The following is a 15,788-nucleotide window of genomic DNA, read 5'->3' as shown; positions in this document are numbered from 1 at the left end:
GCAGCAGGTAAAGTAGGTCTTTGCTACTGAACTAGAGATGTTAAAAACTGTTTTGCTGGACAAATGTTTGCCAAAACAAACCCTGAGCCTGCTGTCACAAATGTGCTCCCATGCATATACATACAATTATTGTTGTTCCTTCTAAGAACTTATTTTATGCTTTTATGCTTCAGTAGTCCACAGCTGTCTGTCCTGGAGCCATTGTACCTGTTGAGGTTGTCTTGGTCCATGTTGGTGAAGCCCAGCGGAGAGTCAGTCAGTTGCTCGATCACAGCCTGTGGGTCTTTGGTGTCCAGCACCTCATTCAGCACCGCGACAGCTGAGAGCATCTCCACAGCTACACTCAGCTCTTCATGGCTCAGGCCAGACTGATAAAAACAAAGGTCTGAATCACAAGCATGAAGTGACTTTATCTGCAATATAAATATACATTAATTTATATGTATACATCCCCTACACCTTTGTAAGCATGTTGGTCGAGTGTCATTATGTTATACATGATGTCTCACCCTCCCACTTTGTAGCTGCAAACTGAAAAGCTCCGCCTGATAGAGGTTGGCAGCAGTTGGGTAGACAATAGGAAGTTGTGCCTCAGGGTTCATCAGCTCCTCCGCTGTGTCCATAGCATTGCCAAGACGAATGGCAGTATTGATCGCAGCAACTGCTTCGAGTTCTGGTCAAGATCATTTTAACAGACATTTGTAAGTAGATACAGGAATTCCATTTCCTTAAAGTATGTCAATACAAAAATCACGTTTTTACTCTGCAATACTTTTATAGACTGAAATGCCTGTGATTTTCAACTGATCAGTAATTATAATACAAATCTATGGTAAGAAACAAAAAGGTGCTTACTTCGTTTCTGAGCCTCCGCAAAGTCATTGCAAGAGCTGACAACTCTCTGAATTTCCTCTTTGTCCACCATCACAGCCCTCCCTCCATCCTGCAGCAAGATTAGAGTGAACTAGAGATACCAGAAGGATCTAATGCTTATGCAAGCTTTAATGCAGTGGCTTGGAGGATAAAGTGTCTAAAAGTCCATTACAACTAAAGTTAAAGTGGCTGATTAGCTTCTTTATTCTCTGAAGGTGTGATTATTCTTCTTTATAACATAGTGGGTTTCCTGCCTGAGAAGTAAAACAGCAGCAGCTGCAGTTCTTCATCAATGTCTACACAAAATCTCCTCGGCCAAAGAACTGTCTCTTTTAGGTGGAAAGCAAACAAAAAAAATCTGTTTAGAAAATAGGTCAAAGATGTAATCATTTGTGTTTCCAAATAAATATGTGGGATTTAAAACTTTTCTTTAAATACTTTCTTCTGAGTGAACTCATTCGTTTCAACTGTGTCTCTGAGGAAAACCAAGTGCTCCATTTTCATTTTAACTATCTAATAAAGGTGTATATCTACATAAAGGAATAACAAATAAAACAGTGGTGATCTGGCTCCTTGGGCCTGAGTCAGAAACAACTGATCGAACGAGCTCTGATTCAGCATACCTTGGATTTATGTTGGCAGTAGGTGGTAAAATGTTCCAGGTACCAGTGGCTGTTAGACTCCTGAACACCCAGCAGGGCCAGAGCTTTAAGCCTAAGTGCTGCCAATAGAGCAGCCGTGTCTTGTGTGGACAGTGCTTCATTCACCTGCCTTATGGCCGTCTGGACTGAAGACGGGGGAAAAACAAGACCAGTGTCACTGAGGGATAATACATTTTCTTTTTAGTTACAAGTTCTAAAATAGTCTAAGTTTATGTGATTTTCTGCACATCCTCCAGATGTCCTGTGTTCACATGACATGTCACAGTACACGGTTTTCCCCATGTATTCATTATAGTGGACAGTGTTTTAAGGGAAAAAAGCATGTCAGGGTCATGGGAGGAAAAGACCTTACTGTTGACAGAGTCAATGCAGCCCTGGATCTCCTGCTGTGTGAGCAGCTCCTCATAAACGTCTCTTTCTTCAGTAGCAATTGAGGAACTCTAACAGAGATGGACAGAGAAAATAAATGCTTATAATAGACGTTTCTTTAAAAATTTAGCATATTTAATTTGCACTTGCTCAAATACATTTTTCCCCATTAATACTCATGGGGTTGCATCATATCACATTCAAGTGAATGAATGGAAATGTTTTTACAGTATTTGTTAGAAGAATGGGAGGCGAGATGCCAGATGATGTGGAGGGTTAGCGTTGGTGAAGTACAGCTGACACTGCAGCCACTGGAATGTGCTGGCAAGGCAACAGGGGTGAGTCAGTGTATGCAACCCCTTTCAGACCTCAGCGCTGGGTCCTCCACAGTTACTATAGCCCTCTGTACACTTTATTTAGAGAACACCTGTTTAAGTCAAATTCAAAAAATATTTTTGCGTCCCTTAAAATGTTTTTGAAGATTACCAATAATACATTTCAAATATTCTGGTAGTTGCAGTTTTAGTTCAGTGGTAATATTTTCACAGCAACACGGGAGGCTCAGTATGAGTTGGTAGTCTACCTGAATAGGTCAACATACGACATGAGACTAGACTTTGATATAGATAACATTACATCCAACCTGTAATAATTATATTACCTGTAATTATAGTAACACAATAATGACAGACAAACTATAGAGATAACTAAGGAGTTTGATAGACTTCTCACCCTCCCTGAGGACTGATCCTGTTTGTGAGCCTTCGTCTGGCTCAGTGCATCATGGTAGTCCTGGGCTAGAGCTTCCTGGAGGTTCCTCAGCATTGCATTGGGATTATTTAGGGCTCCCATCGTCACAGATGCCTGACCTCTGTCAATCGCCTCATTGATGGCAATCACAGCAGCATGTACTTAAGATAAAGAGTGTTGGCCAAACAGACATTGGGAAACAACAGAAAATTATTTTTACTATTTAAGATGCCAACAGTTCATCTTTAGAGGTCTCTGTTAAAACAGTAATAAAATATCTAGTTGAAATGGTCAGAGGACTTACAGGCAGCTTCGTCTACTGAGAGCTCGTTGGCCAGGATACCTCCAATCTTACTGAAGGTTGGCATCTGAATACCATACTTCTCCAGCTCACTCCTCATGTTACTGATCTCCTCCTCTGGAGGTCAGATATTCATTAATGGCAGGAGAATTACAGGCTAAATATGGTTAAATAATGGTTAAAATATACTGCATGCAAGAATCATAATTCTCAAAACATTTTACTCTCTGTCAGAAGCCAAATGTCAAACTACAAATATCCAAATAATAAATACTTTGATTTGAATATGAGTTTACACAGAGGCTTATTCAGGACAATCAAGGGTCAGAGGCTTTGAAGCTTGGTTGTTCCTGTGTCCTATTGAGTATTATTTTATATTTATCTGAAGTGTTAGACAATTTAAACATCTTATTACAATATGTATAAACAAATCCCCTTACAATGTAAAATGCTTGAGAGACATGCAAAACAAGGAGTGTGTACATAATAAGGGTTTCTTAAAGACCAAAGGCAACATGCGTGTATAGTGATTGCAACAGATCCTACCTGTAAAGACCACTTTACCCAAAAGGTCCTGGATCTGTGGTGCAATGCCCAGTTTGTACAAATACAAGCTGAAATAAAACACGGGGCAAGGGTTTATACAAAAGAATAAAGCAGTTAAACGTTTGAAACATTTGTAGTTTCAGTCTGATACCATGGAACCAAAACTCTTGATCTATTTTTATTTGTCATCTCAAGATTGTGATTACGCCTGATGGCTCGTCCCTATGTTGTGTCCCACTATCACCACAGTGGGGCAGTGTTGACTCAGGTTACAACAAGCACTATCTCACAACTGTCATCAACTGAGCAACTATTTCATCAAGCAGGTGACTGGAAACCTCATCAAATTTTCATCTTGCCGCAGGTATCTGATAAGTGGTGATGAATTATAGATATTCAAGGCAGGTCTGGCACCAACACAACAGTTGTAGAGGCCGGCGATTCTGCACTTTGGTCACAGTGTAAACATGAAATGCACTCTGTCCTTCAGACACAGGGGGCTTTGGACGACTATCTAAACTCTGCCCATGCAAAGTAACATTTTAACATGCAGGCAGCTGATTTAGTCTGAGATACAAACACAGCAACAGCTGACTGGGGTTAATGAAGGTGGCCGATGACAAGCCACAGTTAGAGGCAATCAGCTAACTGGCTTGGAGCAACATTCTCTCAACGCTGTGGATCCCCCTTGTTTTTCATTTTTCCTCTTCATTTTAAATACAAATTGAGCTCTGTGTCTCACTTTGTCAGAAGAAGCTATGTCCTTTCCCTGTTAGACTTTGTTCCCTTTTCAATTTTCCACCAGACTTAATGAGCATCCACTGCTTGCCTCCATGTCTACATTTGTTTGTACCCAGGGACGCAGAGTATTCACTAGGTCTTGTGGGACTTACGCTGGACTCGTAGGAAGGAAGAGCACGTGTGTGCATAAGGAGGGAAGGAAACCAATTCTCTCAGGACCTGACCAAAAGACTAAAACAGAGAAAACAATCCAAGGAGCTCACATAACCACTCCCTCGGTCTGTGTGTGGCTCACTGAAAGGGTCAGACAGATAAAACTGACTTTAGTGCATTCCAAGTTATCTAATCTGAAAAAGCAATGACTTAATGCTCAAGCTAACCATGTACAACAAAACTGAGTTTTTCACACAAAGAATTTACCCTTTGATGTGAAACTAAAAGTAAAGAGTTGACCACTGAAACATATTTGATTTGACAGAAAGCCCATGCTTACATGCTGTGTATGTTCAACCACTAAAACCAACTTGAGTAGCAGACATTAAAATAGTTGTGAATGACAGCATATCTGTTTGAGCAACCAGACAATGGAAACATGTGAAATTGTGAAAAAGGAATAACATTTTCCAGTTCTTGTTTCATATCACTGCTTAACACTACTTCTCCTCTTGACAAATACATGAGAGGTTGAACCGTGTCTGAACTCGAGAGAGAGTAATACAAAATCTTGGAGTAAGCACTTCCACACATTTGTCATACTACATATGAGCAGCCCTCACTCTGTAACTTAATACATGACTCTGTGCAAAGCAAAATAACCTTGAAAGTCAAATGAGTCTAACATAACCATTGAGTAAAATGAAATAAAACATTTGACAGGTCATGGTTTTAGTGTAGCTCCCAGATAGCAGCACTTGGCCTTTAGGTCATCTACAAACAATAGCAGTTTAGTCCACTGGTTTTCATTTCTTTCTCAGAAGTGAAGCTACATTTGATATTCAGGTGTGGCACCTTCAGGAAAAAGCGACTCTGCCATCGAGCAAACAAAAGATTTTCGAGATGGGGGGGCAATTTTACTGTCAGAAGGGAGACATGCATAAGAGCTGCAAAGTGAAAAATCACTAGGTTTCTATCCGTTTAGACTTACCTAAGTGCATGTATGCAGTATACCACCTTGGGCATGTTTTTGCGATCATACACATCTGTCGTTTCAGGATAGAATATCTGAAAGTAAAAACCACAATAGAATTCAGTCACTCTTCTTTCATCAGGGTCTTGACACTCTATTCTACAGTAACTGAACAGGAGCACACAATCCATCACTAATAATACTGTCCTTCATGCAATGATACTAACATGTATATTATAACGTAATCCCAGGCAACAGCAGTATATCAAATACTTAATATGTAAAGCTGAATCGACACAAATCTCTAACATAATTATTGAGGAGTACAAACTTCCCACAGGTAAACTGTAAAGTGAGCAGTGGAGTGAGTGTGTGTGTATGTGTGTGTGTGTGTGTGTGTCTTTCTCTATGCAGGAAAAAACATTGTCGGACATTTTTTTTGATATAGAGAGAGTAAAGTACTGAAAAAAGTACAGTTAGGTACCAGTACTGGATTCCAGGCATCAGTTCAAATGTGAACAGTACTCAACCCTAGTCTGTAACAAAAGCTACCATCTCTTAAGGGGAAATCAGGCTCAATGGGTATTTATGCTATATATTTTTTTGTGATTGTTTGATGATGTGCATCAGTAAGGGTTTACCTTGGGGAGGCCCACTGACTCCATAGCTCTGAGCCATTGCACTGTGTTGTCAGTGTGTCTGAAGTGCAGCCCTTTGCTCTGGAGATGAAAATGAGAAATATGGCAACATTAACATGATGAACTGCAAAGAGATGGTTCATGTTCCACTACTGATAATAACAAAAGGTTTGACATGATTATTTACAATATATAATAATAATTACAGAAAAGCAATCTTGTCATGAATGAATGTAAAACACATGCAACAGTTGATCTGGCTCACTTACAACCATCCCCCTACTGAATAACCAAACTGATTACAACATCTGATAAGTATTGTTTAAAATTCAAGGAGGAAAAATAAGCTCAAAGTCAGGCCATTTTTGTCCTTTTCTTGAAAACCAAAGCTGTGTGTTACAGTGAAGTCCAAACTCTAGCCTGCCACATTTCTCCCTTCTAATGTAAAACTTTTTAAACTGTCACGAAATGCCTTAAAGATCTGGAAACAGACTAGTGCTGAATACAAAAGTATTGGGACCTTACCTCAAGAGGGAAGATGGAAATTATTTAACTGCAAAAAGATGGAGACTTGCCTTATAATGGGCCTGATCTCTGTCATAGATCTTTTTCTCCGACACCATCTTGGGTGCAAAGAAATTGGCGAGTTTTCCCAGATAAACGCCATTCCTCAGCCTTTCTTCCAATTCTGTGGTAGCAGGTAAGTCCTCCTCTAGGCAGGCTTCCATCCACCTGCAAGGACACAAACATCGACCTCAGGCCAGGCTAATGATTTTCATAATCAGCTAATGTAAAAATATATGTATTTTCATTAGGTAGTACAGTTATCATTGTCTAAGAAACTAAAATCTCCAGGGCATTAAGTTTTCATGCTCAGTTGTGCTTCTTTCTAATAATTAATACCATGTTATGCTATTCATTCAAAACACCCTGTCTAGCGTGTTTACCCTGGCACCTGAGATCTTTGCCTGGCTTTCATCTAACTGGCACCAGTCGTGTAGTATTTATTCATTACACACTGATGCTTTTGCTGCAACAGTTAACTGACAGGTTTCTGGTTAAACAAAGTGACTAAGTATGTGTTCGCCTGACAGAACTGGGCATTGTTACAGGCAACACTAACACTGTTCCCAGCATGCCTTGGGAAGGGGGCTGTGGACAGAATTGCAGTATAAAACCATGTGAAGTTACAATTTCAGGTTAAAGATGATTAAATTGAGCTATTTATCATTGAAACTAGAGTCTTAATATATCAATGGCAAAGGTTATTGAGTTTCACTTCAACATTGTGAGTTCAAGTGAATCAGAGACGTTTGAAAAGTAAAAATCGAACAGAGAATATTCAGTTTATGTTGAATCATGTTGACCATCTTTCTTACTGATGTCATGTCCCTTTGGCAGGTTGAATCGTGACTTCAGAGCTGCAGCCTGTGCTAGATGATTCCCCTGAGATCTTAGGAAAAATACATTCCTAAGAGCTAGTGAATGATTTGTGAGCACTGTGAATCATTATGGCCTGAAAATCTGTTACACATTATCTTACTGCCTGGATGTGTGACACCATATTTATTACTTCGATCACACCTCAGTCCTGATTGTTGCACACTGAAATGAAAAAAAGTGACGCTCGTCATTGTACAGTTTAATCTTTTGTAAAGGTGTGCAGTGCTCAGTGATATTGTTTGTTTATGTTTCATTTATGAGTTTCATTAGTACCAGCAACTCCTGCCTACTTTTAGCCTTAAAGCAATAAAGCGTACCTTCCCACATGCAGGCCAACAGACTCCATGTTTGGGTTAATTAAGGACATGTGGGTGCTACAGATACACGCTCCCAAAATAAGTGTCAGCACATTAAGGATAACCACAACACATCATGTACTGTCAATATAAACCCAGTGAGGTGAGTGGGTGTGGCCCCTTAAAGGATAAAGCATGTGCGAAACCAATTGCGTCAGCTGATGCAAGAAGAAAACCTAGATCATACTTAAGTGTTTTCTAAAATGGATAGTAAAAAATGGCTAGCAGCATGTCTTTCTTTGTCTAATGTAATTTGTCCTAGAAGTTACAGGAGAGATGGGCAAAGCCAAGGGTAAAGCAGATATGAAGCAATTAAAAGGCGACCAAAATGAAACATCCTGTAATTCGGATAACGTAAGAACACAAGTCAACAAAATATTATTATTTCTCCACATGAAATACATTTTTTACGAGTCAGGGATCAAAGTTCAAGACATTTCATATGTCTCTAGCACTTCACCACAGATTGAAACCTGTTCGTTGGTTTAACATAATAACACTAATTTAAGCATGATTTTCTTAGTCAATTACTGGTATGGTTAAGATTACCAGGCACATGCTCTCTTTCCAAATCTAATGACCATCACTGATGTTGAGTAGGCATTTCTGGGCATGACATCAAGCAGATTCTATTGTAGCATCACCATAATGATGCATCAATTAACCTTCAACAACCACACAATGTTGGTGGACAGGAAAAGCCCATTTGTGGATGAATGACTACTAAACGGATACAGACACAGGGTCCTCTCTCTCATACACTCTTTGGGCAGCTATAGACTTCCAGTCAGAACAGGCTAACCAAAAACCTTATCCTTAACCATGAATACCAAACCTTAACCTAACTACAATTCACATCATACCCCTAACGTTAATCAGGACCTCAGGAATGGTGTCCTCATTAGGACCAGGCATTGGTCCCCATGAGGTCTACTGTTCCTGACAAGGTCAGTGTTTATGCTGGAAAAGGTCCTAAAGAGGTTACACACACAAACACACCCCCCAAAGTAGAGATGCAGACATATTTCAATGGAGAGCAAATGCAGATGATTGCAGAGGGAGGAAAAAACCACACCTGATAAAAAAAAGACAGCACAAACATTGTGGGCGGGAACATGAAAACATTAGTGAAAAGTTACATCCTGCATGGGTAACAGAGCTTCACTTCCTGTACTTAAAACAATGCTGGGGGAATTTGTCTCCTGATGCAGGACAGGGTATAGTCCTGTTTACAACCCTAAAGTAGGCCTTCCTGTCATTGTCCAGTCTGTGGCCCACCAGGCTCAACACAACACAGCTCTCTGGACTACAGGACTTAAAGTTTGTCACATCTCAACACATCTTTAGTAAACTACATTCCTTTGTTTTTAGCTACAGTATTTCTGTCTACAAAGAGTTTGTTCTTGCGTCATCTAGCTTAGTCATGCTGATCATGAGTTGGTATTTGTGCATGTGCCTCTGAGTGTGCAAAGAGAGAGACTTAGTGTGTTGTGGGACAGGGTGTCTTCAAAAATTAGTCATTCCCAGCTCAACATAGCCCAGGAGTGGACCTGTATCTAAGCAAAACCAAAATGGTCAGGATCCAAAAAAGCTACTAGTGTAAGTCAGGAACTGTTTACTCTCCAGTGAGGGTTCAAAGTCTGATTACAGTGTGTGTGTGTGTCTGTGTGTGTGTGTGTGTGTGTGTGTGTGTGTGTGTGTGTGTGTGTGTGTGTGTGTGTGTGTGTGTGTGCGTGTGTGTGTGCGTGTGTGTGTGTGTGAGAGTTTAACAACCTGATAAACAGTTTTATATTTCCATGTTAAATATAATTCAATTTGAATGGAAAATGGGGTTTTCAAACATTTGTCGCTACCAAAGTTCTGGAGTTGGGGATTAAATAATTTCTTCTTCTAAAATCATAACTCAGATGTACGCCAGAGAGTTGCTTCCTCAAGGCTACCTGGTTTCGGTGACTGCTGACTCCTGACCCCAGAGAGCAGGACCTAATCCACTGCATGCTCTCTGTGGACAACAGCTTCATTAGACTTCTGTCTTAATCCTAATCTAATGTGACACCTTTCCCAGAATAGAGGCTCCATTGCACAATTAACAGGAGTGAGGCAGAAGTCAGTGGAACTAGGGTGGTGTAACAGAAAGCCAGAAAGTGAAAGTGTGTGCACGAGAGTAAAATAGTGGCCATTTTGAGGTTTACCAGTGTCTTACTGTTCTCTAAACTGTAAAGTAAGCAGTTCAGCTCTTCCAGTAAACTTTTACCAGCACACAACTCCAAGACAAATGTGTCATAATCTAGGTGTGGCCTAGTTACTGTATGATGGATGACTGAATCTGTGCTTAGTCTAGCCTGACTGCCCTTGTAGACCCTTATTATCCTGTGACATAAGCAGATGATGTAGGCTATTCAAACAGTCTTTAAAGAGTCAAAGTGCATGTTTGGTTGTCAAACAGTAATCTTGTAGAATCACCACTAAACTACCACATGCTAAAAGGGATTTGAGCATAAATATTCCATCCTGGGAAATAATCTCTTCATGACAGGGAGGGGCAGTGACAAAATCTCTGTGTTAAAATAGACACGGTCTTACTTCCTGTTTCTGTGAGTTCAAGTGGATGCCCTGCTGTACATGACAGGAAGTGGTTTCTTTTAAGCATGTTTTAGTTTTGCTTAGGCACCTCAATCCTTCATCAAATCTTTAGAATTACTACAAATTGTTATTCCCCTACCCTAGAATGAGACCTTTATATATAAATACTCTATATTTACATCGGGAGCTGGTTCTCTCTGTGGAGGCCGCCATGTTTTTTTACAGCAGCCCAGACTGGACAAACGAAATACTTTTTGAGTTTTTATGACAACTGAAGGATGCACAGGTTCTCTGTCATGTATGGAAGGGGAGGGTGAGCTGAGGGATATTCAGCTGCAACTTCACTACTAGATGTCACTATAGTCTACACACTGAACCTTTAAGAGCGTGATGGAAAGAGAGCCACACACAGTCAGCACCTCTTGTGTTGTAATCACACACAATGCTTACAGCACCATGTCATCTCATTACAGCTCCATGCTACTGCAAACATTTTAATAACACACTGCTTTGTTCCCTTATCTATCCACACTCCCCTCACTTTCTCTCCATCACTTAATTTCTCAAACACGTCCTGCAGTTTTAATATCTGCATAACAATGTTCAAACGCAAACTTGTAATGTGAAACTGTTCTTGATAATCAAACATGAAAGAAACCATGAAGTGCCTGACTCAAGAGCACACCCAGTGTTAATTCCGATGAGCTCCGAGATGTGGCAGAGTAAACAACCTAAAAGAAAGTGGTTGGCTTTAGTCAGCATGTGCCATTAAGCTGCTCTTATCTGCAAGGTTTTTTCCCTTCATCCCTCCCTCCCACATTCCTGTCAGCTCCTTGTGTCGCCTCACGTCTTACCTTTTGGCCTCCTCCAGGTGACACAGGTACTCATAGGCGATATTCTGTCGTCTCCTCTCATCCATCTCCTCTGCTGACAGCCTCTCATCATCCTGAATGGCTGAAAGAAAATCATCATGTCATAATTTTCCAATATGCTGAGGCCTTATGTTTAATAAATATTATTACAGGTAAAAGTAAGGCTTGGTGAAATATTAAAAATGTAAAATACCTTCACCAAGGAGAGTTTGGGCATGATCGAGGAATTAAAGGTATGCTTCTTTCAAGCTTCTGTATGGTAACAAATGGCTAACTACCAATGTGTAGCAGAGAATGTAGGGAATGTTCTTAGCTAAAAGGCTCGTTTAAATTTAAGGGAACTGTCGGGCCTTGGCAGAGGTACGCTCTACTGAGTGCACTTCTAGTTTTCAGAAGGATTGATCTTAGGACAGATCACTTCAATAAGAGGATCTGCCAGTGCAATTTCAAGAATCAGATATACAGAGTAAGTTATCTTAAACATAACACAGCTTATTTATCCATTGTACAAATTTACCTCACCACCAATGTTTTTTTTCCTCAAAATAATTTGGTAACTAGACCAACATTAAAAGTTCATTGTAAGCTGAGGCATCTAAAATGTTCAATTATTTTGCTGATGCTTAGCATAGGAAGTGTACTGGTACAGATATGGTGTAAGGTACAGTAGACCAGTCAAATTGATAGGTTTAATGCAGAAAATCCATTCATCTGAGTTTGATACTGTAGTTTCATCTTGTTAAAGAGTGCACAGAACAACCCAACACATCAGACTAAGAGAGTATTTATTGTTATAGAGGGGGATCTAATTTATTTTCTAAGAGTTTGATAACCCCTCAGACATTATCCTCCAACACATGCTCCACTGAGCAACTTTATGTGGGAAATGAAATGCTCGAAATATCGTAGTGGGGCGCATACAGTAAGTGACTTCTGCTGAGAGTTGACCTTTACCTGCAACTTAATGAGATCCAACCACCCCTCAAAATACTTCTTACCCCTCTAATCCAATCAAATCTCTTTATTTCTGGCTGAGTGAAGGGACAAGTCTGCTCAGTTTTAAAAACAGAACTTTCTCAAACTGGACCCAAAGCTTTGTCTTGAGTTATAGACCAGCATCTGACATTTTGGTTTTTACTTTTAAGGATGGGATCTCGAATAACATTGAATAATGCAGATACTGCAAAGATTCATGCAAAAACACAAAAGAGTCAATTTATCTTTTGTCCACATGTGACATGAATTCAAACCTGAAGGGGACAGTGCACTGAAATGGGAAAAAGTACTCATTATCTACTCACCACTATGGTGAAGGAGGGGTGGATGAGTCCATAAATACTTTTGGAGTCTCAGGGGTCGAAAAACACAGTGTAAATGATGGTGGTTTGAGACAAATATGACAGTCTGGGCTTCCAGATACTTGGACAACACCACACAAGCAGTATGGAGGCATGTTATGTTTTTTTCTGTTTTCTGAAGAAGGTGTCACCAGTTATTTGTATTGGATTTGGCTGCATCCCTGTTTACCCCTGAGACTGCAAAAGTGTTTTGTGAACTCAAACACTTCACTCACTCCTCCATCTGCATAGTGAGTAGGTAATTAGTGAATTCTAATTTTTCAGGGAACTATCCCTTTAAGTTAAACCTGTTAAACCTGTTGATGGATCAGCTTAAACAATATAATCCCAGTGCTACAAGGGTAGCTTTAGAGTTGCAGCTCTGTAATGCTGAACTGTGCTTCAATTACTTAGTGGAGTCATGTCATTTGTAGCATGTTATGCCTGCAAATCCTTTATTGTATTTATTGTATTGGCAGTGCAGAGTCCAAAACATTTCCCTGTGGGACGTATATTCTGTTCATGAAGCCTCTATGGGGTTTTAAAGCTCTCAAGCACTCTCCATTAAACTCTGTCTATTCATCAGCCACCTGCATCCGTTCACAAGGTCTCAATACAGGCTTGACACATGCACTCACTTGGCAGTTTATTAGGTACACCCAGCTAAACTAATGCAACAAATCCTACGTTCATGAAGGTTACAATTTTCCATCTTTACTGAAATTGTTACAAGTTGTTATAACTGTACGATCACTTCTGAGGATGGAGTTTGTGTTGCAGCTCATCTTTATTGCATTAGGCCTAGCTCTTAGCGTACCCTCACTAATATACTGAATATGGGCCTGACGAAAGAATTAAAAAAAACAGTGTTTCAACTCCAAAAGGAACTGCTGCCTCAAAAATGATGATTAAATGGAATCAACTCCTCTTTCAGACAGTTTAAGTAGAAATGGGACATTATAACAGTCAAGGATGTAGGGTTTACTGCCGGACTGATGTTTTTCAAAGCACAGGTTTTAGCTGCATACCCAATAAACTGACAAATTAGTGTATAATACTTGGATATGCACTCATGTAGCACTTCACTAAAAAACACCTTTACACCTGATTACTCATCGAATCAGCAAATCACGTGATTGACTAGACTGTGCTTCTAAGGCACACAGATGATCAGAATTTGGATTCAACTCTAACTGGTCTTGTGAACGTGACAGTGATTTTACTGTGCTTCAGTGGCCTCCCTCAGTCACCACATCTGATTCCAATAGGGCACTTTTGGGATGTAGTGGAGTGAAAGATGGGCAGCATGACTGTGCAGCTGACAAATCTGCAGGAGGCGCAATAATGGAGATGCCCATGGAGCAAAATCTCAAACACCTTGTGGAATCCGTGCCACAAAGAATGGAGGCTGTTTTTGTGAGCAAAACCTCAAAGTATTAGTACGGTGGCGTTCCTGTAAAAGTGCTCAATGCCCCTAACCCCTCATGAGCACTGTATCTGGCCCTCCAACCACATATCAGCAGTCCAGCTGTGCGGCTGACATGGTTACAAATCTGTATGAATGAACATTGATCTCAGAGGCCAGAGCAGCCATTACACACAACATCTGCTGACTCGCACACATACACACTTCCTGGAGGAGCCACTTGAACTGAGCCTTATATTTAACCCTCGGGATGCATTTGTTGCCTTTGTTGATCATGTCATTTGTCACGAGCCAGAGCTACGGGCTCTATGATTATGACTCACTGTTTGTCTTTTAGCCGCAGCGTTTTTCTACCTAACGTTTGGGGAGGCCAACCGGGGAAAACAATCCAAGGCTTTTAGGCTGCATCTAAGGGGCAGCAAACAGAAGAGCTTTTTGGGTCCAACTTTTCTTTGAGTCTTTACAAAACTGATGACATCATTGATTGGTGTTATCTCTTAAAAGTTGGACCTTGCCCATGAATGATTTCCAGTGACAGGATATCTCCAGTGCACCTTTACTCAGCGAAGCATTGACTTAGAAAATGTGTTTCTTTTATATCACCTTGCTCACGTACATTCCTGGCATACTAATGGAGCCAAGTTCTAGATTTCTCCACAGCATCAGCAGGATCCCAAGTTAATGGTTAACCTATGAGAAAATGCCAAATGTGTAGACAGGCTGATACGCCACCATTAAATAAATAGATGATAAGACACAGTGTTAAAATGAAAAGGCGCAGTTCAGGAGTTTAACAACGTGGAAACCAAACTATTCCACAGCTTTAATAAAACAAGTGAGGTGGACATTCATCCATAACCTCTTCATGTTGTAGTTTGTAAACTCTGACCACATTCATGTTCTGCCACACCTACTGACGGTGCCCCGCTGCTCAGCTGGAGCTGAACCACCTGCTGCTGATCAAACATCCCGGGGATGGCCCCACCAACTCCCGTTAGCCTGTGTTTAAAACTCCCCGTGGCCGTTACCGCCGCGTGAGCTGGATAAAACCCCGTCAGAGAACCGTGGTACTTACTTCCATAGCGAGGCTTTTGTACAGTGGCGGTTTCTTCATGGTGCATCCTGCCTCGTTTCCTCCTCCACTCGTGTGAACTCGTCTGAACTGGAGCGCGCTTCAGCCGACGAGCTAACTGACGTTACCGCCCGCAGAGCGCCGCGCCTCCCCGGGTGTGTCGAGGAGGAGACAGTGACTGACACTGACCTTTTACAGGTTACATGTGGAAGCGACCCGACTGTCACTGGCAGACTACCCCCACGCTGTGGCGCTCTCTCTTCGGGCTCTGCTCCTCCGCGGCTCCCCGGGCTCCTTATCTGAGGCGAAATGATTGACGGGACAGGAGCTGGAGATTTGGCACCTCGCGCCACCTGCTGGTCAAAAGGTGGAGCACGCTGCTTTCACCGGGGGTGGAGAGGCGACCACCGCCAGGGCCGCTGCTAGCCATTTGGGTGCCCCAGGCGTAATTGCTTTGTGGTGCCCCTCATAAAGTGTCAGTCAGACCGTATACCAGACTGCATATGAGCCGTTCCACAATTCTTGGGCCACCTTTGTAGACCATCCCAATTTGAAGACTCCTCTAAATGTGTCCTTCCACCTCCCCGCGCAACGGAGGGGCCACCTGCTGGGTCCTTCGCAGGCCCAACATATCCCATGAGTCATTCCTTGCATTTCAGTGAAGAACTGTTTTTCAAATAGGTAATTGCGGTG

General features: G+C 41.3%; 1 protein-coding gene across 2 annotated transcripts in view; it reads right to left on the bottom strand.

The window, feature by feature from the left end:
- Positions 1 to 15,406, bottom strand: part of iqgap2 (IQ motif containing GTPase activating protein 2) — a 30,180-nt gene extending 14,774 nt beyond the window's left edge. For both annotated transcript variants that reach the window (XM_020100998.2, XM_020100999.2), the window contains exons 1-13: positions 15,099 to 15,406; positions 11,243 to 11,342; positions 6,582 to 6,738; positions 6,010 to 6,087; positions 5,387 to 5,463; positions 3,502 to 3,569; positions 2,959 to 3,072; positions 2,637 to 2,815; positions 1,888 to 1,975; positions 1,497 to 1,660; positions 856 to 943; positions 510 to 673; positions 208 to 368 (exon numbers count right to left, since the gene is read on the bottom strand). In XM_020100998.2, the coding sequence (XP_019956557.1) occupies positions 208 to 368; positions 510 to 673; positions 856 to 943; positions 1,497 to 1,660; positions 1,888 to 1,975; positions 2,637 to 2,815; positions 2,959 to 3,072; positions 3,502 to 3,569; positions 5,387 to 5,463; positions 6,010 to 6,087; positions 6,582 to 6,738; positions 11,243 to 11,342; positions 15,099 to 15,144 (1,484 nt within the window). In that variant the 5' untranslated portion in view covers positions 15,145 to 15,406. The remainder of the gene's footprint in view (positions 1 to 207; positions 369 to 509; positions 674 to 855; positions 944 to 1,496; positions 1,661 to 1,887; positions 1,976 to 2,636; positions 2,816 to 2,958; positions 3,073 to 3,501; positions 3,570 to 5,386; positions 5,464 to 6,009; positions 6,088 to 6,581; positions 6,739 to 11,242; positions 11,343 to 15,098) is intronic.
- Positions 15,407 to 15,788: the final 382 nt, after the last annotated feature.

The sequence above is a fragment of the Paralichthys olivaceus genome, chromosome 4 (assembly GCF_024713975.1).
Source record: "Paralichthys olivaceus isolate ysfri-2021 chromosome 4, ASM2471397v2, whole genome shotgun sequence".
Classification (NCBI taxonomy): Eukaryota; Metazoa; Chordata; class Actinopteri; order Pleuronectiformes; family Paralichthyidae; genus Paralichthys; species Paralichthys olivaceus.
This window is presented reverse-complemented; position numbering and strand designations above follow the sequence as displayed.